Source organism: Trypanosoma theileri (assembly GCF_002087225.1).
Source record: "Trypanosoma theileri isolate Edinburgh chromosome Unknown TM35_Tth_32_V1, whole genome shotgun sequence".
Classification (NCBI taxonomy): Eukaryota; Euglenozoa; class Kinetoplastea; order Trypanosomatida; family Trypanosomatidae; genus Trypanosoma; species Trypanosoma theileri.
Genome location: NW_021639874.1, coordinates 179,489 through 194,894, shown reverse-complemented (window position 1 = coordinate 194,894; position 15,406 = coordinate 179,489). Strand labels below are relative to the sequence as shown.

At 42.5% G+C, this 15,406-nt stretch overlaps 3 protein-coding genes across 3 annotated transcripts; all 3 read right to left on the bottom strand.

The window, feature by feature from the left end:
- Positions 1 to 2,347: 2,347 nt before the first annotated feature.
- Positions 2,348 to 7,639, bottom strand: TM35_000321680 (uncharacterized protein; the record flags this gene model as incomplete). Its single annotated transcript, XM_029028795.1, has 1 exon — positions 2,348 to 7,639. The coding sequence occupies one exon, from the start codon at positions 7,637 to 7,639 to the stop codon at positions 2,348 to 2,350; it is 5,292 nt and encodes a 1,763-aa protein (XP_028879919.1).
- A 982-nt stretch (positions 7,640 to 8,621) lies between these two features.
- On the bottom strand, positions 8,622 to 12,158 carry TM35_000321670 (uncharacterized protein; the record flags this gene model as incomplete). Its single annotated transcript, XM_029028794.1, has 1 exon — positions 8,622 to 12,158. One exon carries the CDS (start codon positions 12,156 to 12,158, stop codon positions 8,622 to 8,624), a length of 3,537 nt encoding a protein of 1,178 aa, XP_028879918.1.
- Positions 12,159 to 13,360: 1,202 nt separating this feature from the next.
- On the bottom strand, positions 13,361 to 15,232 carry TM35_000321660 (uncharacterized protein; the record flags this gene model as incomplete). Its single annotated transcript, XM_029028793.1, has 1 exon — positions 13,361 to 15,232. One exon carries the CDS (start codon positions 15,230 to 15,232, stop codon positions 13,361 to 13,363), a length of 1,872 nt encoding a protein of 623 aa, XP_028879917.1.
- Between the last annotated feature and the right edge of the window lie 174 nt (positions 15,233 to 15,406).

Genomic DNA, 15,406 nt, shown 5'->3' with positions numbered 1-15,406 from the left:
GTGGTGGGGTGGGTTTGAAATCTACCAGTTATGGCAAGAAACGATATATTCCTATTTTGTTTTTGTTTTTCCCCTCTCAACTGCTATTGTTACAGTAACGAATCAAAAAAAGGAGACAAGTGAAGATATCTCTTTCTTTCCCCTTTCTTTTCCTTTTCTTTATTTATTATCTTTCCTTAGACATATTTATATAAGTGGTTTACAATATAAAAAGAAGAAAAGTAAATATTATTGGAATTCAGAAAAGAGTCTTTTTTCCAAAGATAACAGAGAAAAACAGATAATAATAAAAACATTTGCCCACGCAAAAAAAAAAACAACTGAAATTGAAGCTTGTTTTAAATACAAGCACTAATAACGTGCCGAAGGGAGAGAGAGAAAGAGAGGGGAGAGACAGTAAAGAGGGCCGTAGATGAATCTTCACCAAGAATCAACAACAATAAAAAGAAAAAGACATTGATTGCATAAGGAAATAAAAAAAAAAAAAAAAATACTTGTAAAACTGCTCATCAGAAAGATAAAAAGAAAAAAAACAGAAAGCAAAGCCATAAAGAAAGAAGAAAAATAAAATACAGAAAAAAAAAAGAAAATCAAAAAAGTCTACTCTTACATTGTCTGCTGCCCTACCATATCAATACAAGGAAAACAAAGCAACAGTAAAGAAAAAGATAAAGAATTGTAGAGGTGTCTAACAGTTATAAACATCACAAAACAAAAAAAAAAAGATATAAAAGAAAAAAAAGGGAAAGTATTCAGAAAATGTTTAAAAGCTGCTATCACAATATCCATCAAACTTTTCCTCTAATTCTTTTTTTTTCTTCTTTTTTGAATGGTTTATAATTGTAAACTCCTTCCCTCCTCCTCATCACGCTTAAACACACAGAAAAAAAAAAAAATTAATGCGTTTTACTTTTTTTCTCAATAGTGTGTTGATATTTTCCTGTTGTATTTTTCCATTCTTTTATTTTTTATTGTATTTTTTTTTTTTTTTTTGATGTTATTTATTTATTTATTTTTTTTTTTCTTCGCATCCATTGTCCGTTGTTTTCTCTCTCTCTCTCCTTTCGATTAGTTAATCCCAGATACTTATTCTCTCTCTTCTCTCTGCAGTCCTCTCATCTGAACAATCCCCCACTCCCTCTCTCGCCCTTCCACATCTCACTTGTTGATGTATGGTGGAAGTCCCCTTCTTCTTCTTCTTCTTCTTTCTCTCTATCTCTCGTTTATTTTTATTATTATTATTATTATTATTCCTTCTTCTTCTTTTTCTTCTTTTCTCCCTTTTTGTGTATCGAAGAGATAAGGAGCAAAGGCAAGAAGAAAAAGAAAAAAGGACCACAGAGAAAAAAAAAAATTAAAAAAAAAAATAAAACGAGAGAAGAGGAACACTCAGGGTGGGGGGAGTGGAAAACTGTGTGGAATAAGAGGGAATCCATCGTAATAGAAATAGAAATACGAAGGGGGCATCACAACAGGAATATTATTAGTCGATGAAGCAGAGCATAAAGCAAATAATAATAATGATAATAATGATAATCAAAATAATAATAATCATAATAATCACATAAAAAAAAAAAGAAAAATGAGTCATGGGGAAACTCAATAGCTCCTTTTTCCTTACCAACTCTATCTGTTCTTACTGAGTTCCTTTTTCTCCATAATGTTTTGTTCGCCTAGCCTCGTCTTCCTTTTAGTTACTCTACACGCTTGCAGAAATAAAATACAACGGAAAACACCCTAGAAACTTGGAGAAACATATTTATATAAAGTAATAATAATGATAACAACAACAATAATAATAATAATAGTAACTAATGTAGGAATTGAACAATCACGCTATCACAAGTTAATTGCAAATATGCACGTGCAGCTGGGGAAAAAAACAAAAAAAAAGGAAGAAAAGAGAAAAAAAAAAAAAAACGAACATATATAGGGGAAAATACATATATCCGAATACCCTAATATGTAAACACAAATACAGTGAAAAAAAAAAAAAACAATGATAAACAGACGTACAAATGGAGAATTATTAACACACCCAAAGTAAGTGTCTCTGATTGAAAGAAATGAGTTTAGGGGGAAAAAAGAGAGCTTAGACAATGCAGAGAACAATTGGAAAACAAAAAACATGGCATTTTTAGGCGTTCGCTCAACGTCTGTATTTGGGCGGAATGTACCCGTTTCCTTTTTTTTTATTTGTATCTTTGTTTTTTGTAGTTGTTGTTGGTTTTCTCTTCTTTTTAGAAGACATATATATATATATATATATAATGTGTGTTTGCATACATAATACTATCAAAATTATTTTATTTTAATTTTTTTTTTCGTTTTTTTTTTCTTTTTCTTTTTACACTTTGCGTGCCAATTCCTCTGCGTTCTGTAATTCCAAAAGTGCCTTTTGTAACTCTCCGAGCTGTACAGTGAGGGCACGCACGCCAAAGAGAAATGCCTCCAGACTATGAATATCTTGATTCGTTAGCACAAACTCCTTTTTCTCTGGATCATAAAATGTGAGTTGATTGAGTATCTCCGATGCATCTCCTGTGGGGGAGACTGAACTACGATCCCCTTCATGTGAAGATGTCGCGACTTCCATAGATGAAAAGGAATTCCCTTGGGATCTCGCGGGGTCTTTTGCCCGCACTTCTCCAGAGGCGGAGTTACGCCGAACGACGAGTGTATTCACTGTTTCCGGATCTGAGGAAGATGGGGGTTTCACTGTTGTGGGGATGCGTTCTTGTAAAATATCCGGATCCTGACTTTTCATTTCCTCCTCCTCCGCATGTTCATCTTCATGGTTGGATTTCTTTCTAGCGATTAACTTCTGTTCCTCTCCATCGAAGGAGTGATGTCCTTCCTCATCCACATCATGGCCGTAAAGGGGATCTTCCCCTGGTGTTGCCGTGGTGGTTCCTTTCCGTTTATTTAAAGAGGCGGATTTCATAGAGAGACTGGGATTATTGTTTTCACCCTGTGCGGTGTCCTCCACTCCACTGGATCGTTTTCCATTTTTCTTATTGCCATTAACTTTGGCGATGGCCTCATCCACTTCGTTCCCACGGCCCTGTTGACTGGATCTTCTGTTGAAAAAATTACTAAAGGAGTGATTTTTGGCGAAACTTCCCCCTAATAATCCTTTTTTCGCTTTTTTGGTATTCATATCTACACTGCCATCATTGCTGGCACGATCCGTAGCACCTACATCTCGCATACTAGAAACGAAAGATCTATTCAAAAGATGTTTTTTGAGTTCCTCCAAATCCTCAGGAGTTAGATTGTACATAAGATAACCATCCTTTCGCTTTTTTTCTTGTTTTTTCGTTTTTACAGATTCCGCATCGTCCTTTTCACCATGCTGATTTTCTTCCCCTGATCGTGTATTGTGTGAGTTGAGTCCTGTTTGAAATACGCTATCACTCGCTGCTACTTTATGTAAATTATCTTCACTATAACTAGTATTATTAATCCCATTTCCTCTGCTACCAAGACCATCATCATCCTCCTCATCATCAGAGCTTTCACCACCAAGTTTACGGCAAATTGTCTGAATGTACACTTCCAAAATATTTTTTTCCGCCTCTAGCATACCATGTCGTAGACGTGTAAGATGACTTGTTGGAACTACAGTGGTTTTACCAAATGAAAGTAAGTAAAGATCAATAGCGGCGTATAGTAAATCACATAGATCCTTTGCATATGGTGAAATTCGACGTAATACAACCCAGTGAACAGATAACTCTGTTGCATCATCCACTTTACTTGACATAAAAGTGAAATATGCAAATCGCATCATGGAAAGATTAGACCATAGACTCCATTGTGCATCAATAAGTTTTCGCCAAGGTAATTCTGGAAAGTCAGCACCAACAAGAGTTGGTTCAGTCATAGCACCTCGTAAGAAATTAGCTTGTCGTTTAATCTTTTTATTCCATTCTTTTAATATTGCTGAACTACTGGAATTTACTTCACTCACATCATCTGGCATATCTAAATTTCGTAAAAGTTGACATGTAACTTCACGAAAACATCGTAAACTGATATCAAAAGACATTCGCATTTTCTTATGTGCTCGCATTGGCCATAAAACCATTGAAATACAGAAATAAATAAGAATGGCAAATACGTTTTGTTTAATACGTACCATTGCAGCTTCAGGGTTCATATATTGTGTAATAACCGAGATAACACTATTACACACTGCATTACCGGCTGCAAAATATTCTGGACTAGTTTGAATGTACGCCCCAACAAAAGAGAGAATACCTACTGCTATATATAAGACCCAACGAGTTCCATTTGCTATTTGTACGGCAAGAAGAGCAGTGAGAGATCCTAGCACGGTGCCAAGTACTCGATTTACAGCATAGGTAAAACTCTGTGCTCCAGTTTGACTATATACAAAGGCAATAATAGCTGCACCAGCCACAGGACTTGTATCATTATTATCAAGAGCATATATTTGAAAGATACCAGGTACTGTCATACAAAGTGCAAGTTTAATAGCCTCTTTTGCTCGTCTTGTAATATCGTGATCTTGAATAATAGTAGTAAAAAGACAAGCAAAAGCATCAAAAGAACTTTTACAATCTCTTATTGGAGTTTTAATCCATTCTAAAATGGTACTTTTTGGTGCTCCTTTTGGTTCAAAATTAGCTATAACATCACAGAGTTCATCTACGCTAAACATAAAGAATCCCAGTAATACATCAGACTCATCTGTTTCATACATTTCATTATTAAGAATAACTTCTTGTCGTACCTCTGATAGTCGTTCTTGAAATCGTTCCCGTGATTCCTTAAACATTTGAATATCTTCATCTTCTACAGGATGCTTAAAATCTGAAATTTTTAATATCATACTGTCCATCGCAGAAGAAATGAGAGCAAGATCCTCTGCTATAGCGTTTCCAAAATTAATGCATAATGGAGTTTCAATCAGTTCAGGATTATCATTTATAAGGTCTATTACTTGAACCATAGAAGAAAGAATATTATCAACATTCACTAAGAACTCATGTCGAGCACTTATAGAGAACATAAACTCTCCACTATGTGGTTCATATTCTGCTTCTTCAAAAAACATAGAGGCTTTTGATATGGCTTTCTGAGCTGTTGCTTTTAGTTGACGAAGACGTACAAGATGAAGTTCACGCTCTAGTGGAGATCTAGTCCAAAAACTTGCACATGTTCCTTGTACATAAATACTTAAAGAGTTACCAAGAAGTGTAACATATAATTTTGCCAGATCACTTGACCATCTAATATTTGGAATAAAAAATGCTGCAAGGCCGAAAGCGAGCGCAATAAGTAATGTAATAAAGTAATCTCCTACAAATGCCATTCCTGTATTATCTGGATCATCTTGTCGTTGCATTAAAAAGACTGCAAGACAGTACGCACATGTCTTTTTCACCTGTTCTGCAAAGAATGATGTAAGCAACACGAATATAAAAAGCAGCATAAGAATTAACCATGATGCTTTGGGATTTATCGCAATAACTATCATAAGCATTACAAGACTTAATGCATATCCCTTTAGAGCTATAATAAATTCCCTTAAGCCTGAACCAAAAGTTGGCATTGTAATCCAAAATGCTAAAAATGCCACTGATGATGGCAATGGAAAAATACCTGCTGTCTTAGGTTCAAGGGTAAGAATCATTGTTGGTAATACGGTGAAAAGTGAGGCACGAACAGTCCAATCCAACTTCTCCCAGAAAAGGGGTGCGGAAAAGATACCAAACGTTTTAATACCAAATCCAGTAAGAGGAATAAATGATCGTTGATCCCATGGAATAGCATGTAGGGCAATTCTTTTATGATCTTTAAAGTGATGTTCTTCACGTTCCTCTTCATCAGCAGGACCGTTTAACACTTTTTTAGCGCCTCCTCCTCCATTACCATTACCACCACCACCACCTCCTCCTCCACCATTACCGCCTCCGCCTCCATTTCCACCACCACCACCACCACTATTATTACCGTTATAGAATGAACCCCGCGGTGGAGATACTTCTGTATTAACAAGAATAGGTAGAGCGGTATCTGAGGCGAAAAGTGAGGGAGGCCGTTGTTTTTCCTTTCGTTTTCCTCCAATAAGTGACATAAATACGTCTTCCGCATGATGAATTACTTTTGGATTTTTTGCAGTTGTGCTTCCAGGAAGTGAACCAACACTGATCCTCTGAGTAGGATCACCATTACCTGCAATGGAACTCCCAACTCTGGCGTGGACGCCACCATTGTTTACTATTCCTGATGTAGAACGTATACCTCCATGCTTTGCCTTCACGCGCATATTACGCCCAACAAACTGTTCAGACATAGCACCAGAACCAGGCCCACGGGAGGACATATATGGACTAACATGATGATCACCATGTGAATCTCCTCCACGGGAAGAACCAATGATTGATGTGTGAGCAATAGAAGTTGGATACCCACCAGGTGTATATGATACTGGACTCCCAGTTCTAAGCGCACTTACATCGGAAGCCCTCAAATAGTTATTTGGTCTAGATTTCCATCCCAGACGTCCAGAATCTGGAGGAAGAAACCCTTCATAAGACATACCATCCCCTTTAATTTCAATATCTCGGTTTATACGATCTGTGGCTGTACTCCATACAGGAGTTAATGCTTTTCCTCCACGGTCTAGTTTTGTACTCGCCACAGAAGATCCTCCGCTCTTTTTTCGTGCAACTGGGTTACTCAAATTACTCTGGGAACTCGATGGTGATGCTGTACGCATACTAGGTGTTCCATATCGTCCCCCAAAAGCGTCTGGGTCAATGTAGGCTACTCTTGGACTAGTCTGCACACCCGCAATATCAGTAGTTGACATACTACGCTTTAGGCTGGCTTTTCTGGTACTATACCCTCGTCGTTGTTGAGGTTGAACATAAGAATCTCGTAGTGGGGTGGTAAGATTTGAGAGTTGTTTCATCATCTCAAGTTCCAAAGCATTTGCCGAACTAGAAGAATTCCCTTTATGAGCGTAATCCCCTTGTGAACCCCGATTCGATGAAGCAGATGGGGTGTAACTTTTGGAAGGAACCACTACTTTCTCAACAGGGGACACCGATTTCCTGAGATTTTTCTGTACAGAATCCTCTCGTGCAGCCTTTTGGGCCAAAGTCTCAGATGGCGTAAGAGTCACACGACGAGCCAATGCAGCCGCTGAACTATCTGCATTTGTATCCACCGCAGGTGAATGCTTAACAGAAGGCGCAGGTGAAATCACTACTGGTACTGATGCCGCTGCTGATGACGATGACACTCCGAGAGACGGAGCTTCTGGTGGGACTGCATCTGGTGGGAGTGTCTCTGAGACATCTGGAAATCTTGTAGAAACAAAACTTGGATTCTCCGTGATAGTTCCCGGTCCCCGAATCGTCTCACTCCCTGGTGCCAGCGTACTGGCAACAGAGACACCAAACCGTGGCCCACCACTATTACCAGCCAAAAGATCCCCTAAATTACCATCCAGTAAAAACCGTTCAATGGCTGCAGATTGTGTGCTATCGATGCGTGGGTGCCCGGATGATCCCATTCGAGTTCCTACACTGTCAAGATGGGAATTAAAGGGGGGCGCCTCACTTCCGCTAGCTTCCATATGCGATGATGATTTCTCTGACATTTATTACTGATAATATATATATATATATAGCTATATATATATTGTTTTTTTTTTTTTTTTTTTTTTGTTCGTCTTCTTCTTGTTAGCTTTTGTTTTTGAATTGTTATGAAAAGTTGTTGTTTTTTTTTTTTTTTCCTTTTTTTTTTTTACTATTGCTGTTCCTGGTTTTGCCTTTCGCAATTAGTGGAGCAGAAACTTATCACACTCACACACAAGCACAAACGCACAGTGCAAAAATATCAGAAACAATAGAATCAGTGTACCACCCGATCACTCGCGTACACAAAAGAAAAAAGACTCAGTGTATGTCTCCTTTTTTTTTTTTTTCCTTCTCTCCGCCAATATACCCTTTTGGGAGAAGCGTTGGGGAGAGGGAAGGGTGAAGACTCCGGATATGCTTTTTTTGTGTGTGTGTGCGTGTCTTTCCTTTGACTTGTTAAAGTGTAAATTTAGTTCTTTCTTACTTTGAAGTCCCTTTACTCTCCTATGTAGCTCTTGAATGTCCTTCAAGACACTCGCAAGAAGCGAACACTGGAGAAGAAATAAAAATAGAAAAGACACAGAAGCACAAAGAAGAAAAATAAGATTGGGAGGTCTCTGTAGCCTATAAACATCTCAAATAAGAAAATAAAAGATATTATTGAAATTATAAAATACAAAGATATATATATATATACGTAAAAATAATTAAAGAGGTGTACAATACTCCTTTATCACTTCTACGGTTGGGGAGGAAAAAGAAAGAAAAAAAAAAACGCACACATAACTACATTTTTCATTCTGTATTTATTTCCACTGTGTGTTCCTCTTCCTTCACTATTAGTATTACTATAATTCATTCACTCCTTCCTCTGTTTTCCCCTCTCTCTTTTTTTTTGTCGTGTCTGTGCTTTTATCCTGTTCCTCAATTATCTATGTTTTATCAACGTCAAGTCATCGTCAAAGAAAAGCAAAGAAAAAACAAAATCATTTTTTTTGTCCTTTATTTTTTTGGCTGCAATGCTGCAAGTGCCAATGCCTTGTTCCCCGTGCGCCAACGGTATGTAAAATAAAGATTCCACCTTGCAGCCCGTTGAACTGCCAGCGAACACTCTTCAGGGACACTGTACTCATACGCAACCTGTTCATACAATGGCAAAGCAAGATGGTGAAGTCCAAGGTACTGAAATGCCCTGGCGGAGTTATACACAGCCTCACCGTGGCGTTTTGCATCTATAGCTCGCACTGTCTCTTGATATCTTGATAAATAATGACATGCAGCAACTACACAGGATTCTCGTGCCCGGATCTTTTTCTGGTGACTAATAAGAAGGTATGAAATACCAATAAGAAAACAAATAAAAGCATCATTAGGACGCATTTGTAATGCAACAAGATATAAATTAAGTGCACGAATGTATGAACGACGAATAAAGTAACGGTTTCCCAATAGTACAAGCAGTGGCGGATCAGCCTGCTTACGATCGGCTACAAGACGCAAAAGAATAGCACTACTGTCCTCTACGCGATTCAACACACTAAACAGCAACTGTACCACCTGGTTCTTTTCATCCTCGCTACATTGTTCCTGTAAGAGACGTACACCAACGCGGTATGCATCTTCGCCCTCTTTTGACGCTAATGCAGCACGCAAAACTGCCCATCGTAGAGGACGCTCAAGTACACTAGCATGACGAAAAATACTATTCCGAGGGCATCGTGTTAACACAACGAAGGCAAACTCCTTCGCCTCCGTAAATTTCCCAATGGCACTGTAGCAGTCAATTACAGTAACTGCAAGTTCAATAAAACCGGCGCGACCAAGTACACCCAACGCATCACGTACTGTTACTCGTAAAGCAGCCGCAGAGGGTGTAACTCCTAATGCATCTCCTCCAACAGCACCTAAAGGTGTTACACCTCCCGTTGCACCTTCTACAGGCTCCCATGGATTTCGAAGGGTATCGGATATATCATTACTAGAGGCTTGTATAAAAAGTTCCTGCATTGTTGGGTCACCAAACTGCTTGCTTACCTCCTCCAAAGATGGAAGTTCATATTGTGACATAGTGTCTCCATCAACTCCCTCTTCCACTAGAGCTTCTTCAAGCTGTTCAAGATCCTGTTCATCCAAACCCTCTTTTTTTATCTGATCTTCTTCATTAGATTGTAAATTCTCTATTTTTTCTATTTTGGCACGCTTTTCAGCATCATTTACCTCTTCTTCTTCATTCCAGAAAGATTTCGCCCCACGAGTGGTTACTTCCTCTAATCGTTGACGTTGTCTTAAAAGAACATCATCTTCCTCTGTATCTTTTATATTCTCGTTATTAGCATTGTCAGTACTGTTTTTATTTTGACCAATGTTGCCTTCTGTTGTTTCCACATCGCGCAAGCGCTTCGTTGGTTTTTTTCTACGGTGAAAACGAAAAATGGTTGAAGTATCCTTTTCCCGATCCTCCGCATCACGTGACCACCCTGCCGCTGTCGATGCTGCTGCAGAAGCCCCATAAACAGAATTTGTTAGTGGTGCACTTCCACGGCGAGCCAAGTTAGAGCGAAAAACTACACTTGCCGATTTAATGCTAGTTGCGAGTGAATGCGAAAGACGCCCAACTGAAGATGAAGCTAGACTTGCCATTCCTGCTCCACTCACAATCCCTGATAAAGCAGATGGTGGAATAATAGCAGAGCTTGCACGCGAAAGGGTTGGCATTGAAAGTGGTGCGGTGCTCCGTCGTGATGAACCTGGTGCTATAGACTCTGTGTCTCCATCATCCTCGCCAGAAAGAATAAGTTCAAACAAAGAAACACCTAAAGCTATAGCTTCCACATACTTCTCTGCACGTGCAAAAACACGTACAAGTTCAGCACCAAGCTGAATACGCTCTAGCGGCTGTTCATCCTCACGTGGAGTTAAAACAGCTACTGCACGGTCTGTATCATTCATTTCATACATGTACATGCGACCGAGGGCGAGGCGAGCTTGAGTGTGTGATGGATCGATATCCAACACTCGACAAAAGTTTTGGTATGCAACTTCTGAGTTTCCTAATGAAGCTTCACATTGTCCTTCAGCAAATAATGCTGCCACAAATACAGTTTTCACTTCAGCCAACTCATCTGTATCTACCCCATTTGACTCACTAGTACATTGTGTCAATTGAAATTCATGGTACCGGCGAACCGTTTGAAAAATCATAAGAGCTTCTTTATGCATTCCCACCTGTTGAAGGGCATTGGCTGCATCATACAATACATCTCCATATTCTGCCATAGGACACGTTTCTAGAAGGTGATTAAACAATTCACGACACTGCTGCTCCCAACCTCCCAAATACCCATAGGCTAGTCCGAGTCGAAGTAGTAAATCAGGAGGAAGATCAAGCAAAGACACCTGCAAGCAACCTGCGGTGAATTCAATAAGGCGTACAGTATCAAGAAACTTACCTTCCTCATTTAGCAACTCCGCGTGCACATTAACAAGAGTAAGAAAATTTTTCTTCGCTGTAGGGGTGCGAAGCTCAATACTATCTCCATAAAGAGACTGCAGCACAACAGAGGGAGTTACACTCATTGTAGTAGAACCACCACCAGCATTACTGCTCCCCACATTGGAAAAGTCAAAGTCATCCTCTTCTTGCACTCCTGAGGAACATTCAACAGCAGCATCACAAGTAGGAACTTCCGGTTCGCATCCTTTCTCCTCCCGCCCCTCTCTTTCCATCTCTGCGGTGTGATCATGATCATCATCATCATCATCGCCGAAGAAGCGCACTCGTTTCGAGGTTCTCCGCTTTCCCGGAGAAGCGACAACGTCCCCAGCATCCATGGGTGTTCCTGAAACACTGGCGTCCGCGTTATGGGACTCGGGGATTCTTCCACCTACACCCTCTACCGCCAAAGTGCGGCGGAAGGCACTTTTCACACTGGACTCAATGAGGCGGTGCAGGGAGTTCCACCGTCCCAGCTGGAAAAAGAGAGAGGATAACAAAGCAAACACTTCAAAGTCTCGGCAGCGGCTTCCATTCCACAGAGGGACCAAAATGTTGGCCGCTCGCTTAACCTCACCAAGGCCAATGTAAAGATCAGCAAGTTGCAGCTGCAGTGTACGGTAGCGGTTCCTATCCTTCGTTTCCAGCGCTGACAGCCGTTGCAGACACACTGCAGACTTGTAATACATCTGCTCCTGCAAGAACTCATGCAGAAGTTCTTCCCATAACACAGGATCGTTAGCCAGAAAGGCCTGTAACAGTCGAAAATCGCTTGCCCGCTCGCGTTGCCCTTTGGAGTCAGCAATAACGGCAAGAAGGGCAAACAGGTGATCGGTGGGGTGAATTCGCAATGCCAGCGTCGCCTCTCGCTCGGCCCCATCCTTGTCGTTCTGAAGAAACAGGTGCTGTGCCCTGGACACGTGCTGTTCAAAGCGCCTGTGAAGCTCCGCACTGCTAAACGCCGACTTCCCTGATCGCCGCCGTCTCTTTGGCTCCGTGCTACGTTCAACGACACCAAGGTGGGGGTCGGGGTGATTGGACGTCATGACGCCCCCTCCGCTCTCTTCGGTGATGAATGCTGCAGCACACGACAGGGGATATTCGTCGGGTCACGTAACTCTGCCAGACTGTGCCCCTCACTGAGTTTGTGTGTGAGTGCGTGCTGACACAATTGCCACTTGCTTACTGTGTCTCTCCCGCAAAGGAAAAAAAAAACCTTCTTGCTATAGGGTATTCCTCAAAGTGCTTCCTACAAACTAGAAACAACATGGTAAAGATAAAAGAGAACAAAAGAAGACAATAGTGCTTTCACAGTCATGTGTATGTACGTTTGTGTGTCTGTGTCAGAATCCTCAGGTGTGGTGCTCAACCCACAACATACCCAAAGAAGAAGGAGAGAGATCTACATATTTACTTTTCGTGACGTTTTTTTTTTGTTTGTTTCCCTCTTTGATCCCCTTTTTTTTTTTTTTGACACAGCCTAAATGCAGGTGTGTGGGTGGATGAGGAGATGATGGGCGAGGGCATGCAAACGCACATACATGTCTGCCCTCGGCTTCGCCCTTGAGCTCCACAAACAACGGGGTTCACTTCACCGACACACATGTACATATACGTATCCCGGTGGCGAAGTGAGCACGCGCGCTCCCACCCTTCTCCTCTTCACATGATGCACACCCTTGCACACGCTCTCCCCAACCCCATCCTATTGCTCTCTCGGTGGCATCATTTGCGTGGTTCGTCTCGCCTTATGCCTTGGAACCGCCCAACTTGCCGTAGAAATGGAGCAGAATGATGCTAATGACAAACGCTGCCGTTCCCACAAGCACGTGGAAAGGCTGCACCACAAATCCAGTCGGATCCAGGTCGTTAACACTTGGGTGGGCTCCCGTCCTCTTCGCTGTGGCCCTCATCGTTTATCTACTCCCGCACAAACAACAACAAAGAAAAAAGAAATGGGTGCACACTTGCAAGACAAAAAGAAAAGAGAAGGAAAAAAGTGAACTTACCACGTTATACAATGAAGAGGAAGACACAAGCTCCAAAGCAGGAAAACGACATCACACTCAGCCTCGACACTAGCACTGAAATAGAATGACAGAAAGAACAGAATTACAGCCAGCCCTACTGTACACGGAAGAAGGCACGCATAACAACTAAATAAGAACAGATGAGAAAGGCAGTAGAAGTTTGGAGAACCGTGTCCACCAAAAATCGAGGGAGAATCGCTTCACAGCCTTTTCGCCCCTTAACAAGTGTCATTGCGGGAGTAAGCGAAGTTGCCCTTCTCCCTCAGTGTTGGACGTTCCAACGACAGTTCCGCGAGTTGTTTCTCCTTGTCAAGGAGAGCACGCAGAAGCTCCTTGCACAGGAGCGCCTCCTGCCCTGCAAGGTGTTCAAATGGATGAACCGCAGGAGGAAGCACAGCAAGAGCAGCACCAGGCATTGCCCCGGAAAGCGGGTGGGCAGAAGACGAGAATGAAATCCCCGTCACCAGCGCCGTTCGTTCACCCTGACTGGTACGCGCATTGCTCCGTGTGTCACAGCTAGGTGGTTGACCATCCCCCTCTGTGCATTCCTCCGTTTCGCGCTGCGTCCCCCCATCACAGTCCTCTTCTTCCCCTACTACTGCTCTTTCCATAACACAACCCCGCCTGGTCTCACTCAACAACAAACAGGGACCTGATCCGTCAAAATCAGGCACCGCTGACGAAGCAATGGAAGGATCGCTGATGTTGATGGTCGAGTTCGCGGGAGCACTTCCCACAAAAGCCTCGTCGCCTACACGCTCAGGGCAGGTTCGATGCACCGGCGAGGTTGGCTTCCCACGGGCGGGAGAAAGAGACAAGATTTCGTTCCTGAGCCTACATTCTTCACTCTCTGTTGGATGGGGTGCGGGCGGGGGATTACGACGCGGCGTTGGCGTTCTGGGCATGGATATTAACGAGTGTCGGTCCGGTGAGAACTGGTCCCCATGACCTCCTGCAGGCAGGTCGCCTTTTCCTGCCAGAGACACAGGCGAACGAGGGGCATCCTGGAGCCTCTCCAGTTGCTGTTTAAGAACGAGACACATCTTCTGTGCCGCATCCAACTCACTCTGCGTGTGAGCGTGTGCCTCACGCTCTCGCCTCAACTCAGTCCTGAGTTTTTCCACGCTTTCTCTGTCCCTCTGGGAAGATGCCACCTGGTCAGACAAGACGCGTTGATGCCACTCCACATGAGCCTCGCTTGTCCTTGCCACACTTTCTGCGCAGTGTTCCTTCACCTCCTGTAACTCTATCTGAAAACGAGACTCCAGCACCGTCCTTTCCTTTTGAATCAAATTAAACTGGGTCTGCAGAACCTCAAGCTCGGCATTCCGCTCCTGCAATGCATCATAGCACTCACGGAGCTCACGCTGCATGTCAACGTAGTCTAAAATCGCCTGACGACCATGAATACAGCATCTATCAGGGCATATCGGAGACGCAGTAGTATCTGGACTGGTCTTCGTCTTTTTCACGTCTCTGCGCTTATGTTCCCCGGGTAATTCGCTGCGTCCCAATGCCGGGGGGCATGACACAGCCACACGCCGCTTCAATTGTGTTGCTTGCTTCCATGGTGCCGTCTGCTCCGCGAAATCATCTCTCATAGGTACACCTCCCTCCCCTGAAACACACCCCACACCCGTACGTAGCACTGGTACCACTCTCGACCCTTTTCCCAACTGATCTGGTGATACAACAGTCACGGAACCCGAAATGCATCGGCCATCACTCGCAATCCCACCAGCATTTCTCACACCACAGACCCTGTCCCGCTCCGTTTCGCCTTGTCGGTATCTTCCTAACAAAGGAGCATCCTTTGAAATGGGCTCTCTATGGCTCCTCACTCCAGACCTTCCTTCGGAAGAGCTCCGCCCATCTCTGCTGCACGGCTCCACTGCGTCCCGCGGCGAGCACGACTTCTTCAAAAAACCACCACCAACTCGCGGTACCGATGAAGAGCGACGCTTGAATAAGGTGGTAGGGTAGTAGCTGCGACCACCAAAAGGAGATCGATACGATGCTGATATCTCTGGACCCTCAGAACTCACAACAACATCCCCCTTGCGATCACCCGTATCATCTATACGCTTCATAAAGCAGTCTGTATGTAGTAAAATGATAGGTTAAAAGAAAAAAAAATATACCAAAGAAAGAAACACACACGTACAACTAGCCAGTGCAAGATTTTTTTATCTTCATAAGCATTGAGTAGACTATGAAGAAATTAGAGAAAAATTCCTAACCCAATGCTACATACCCCCACAGAA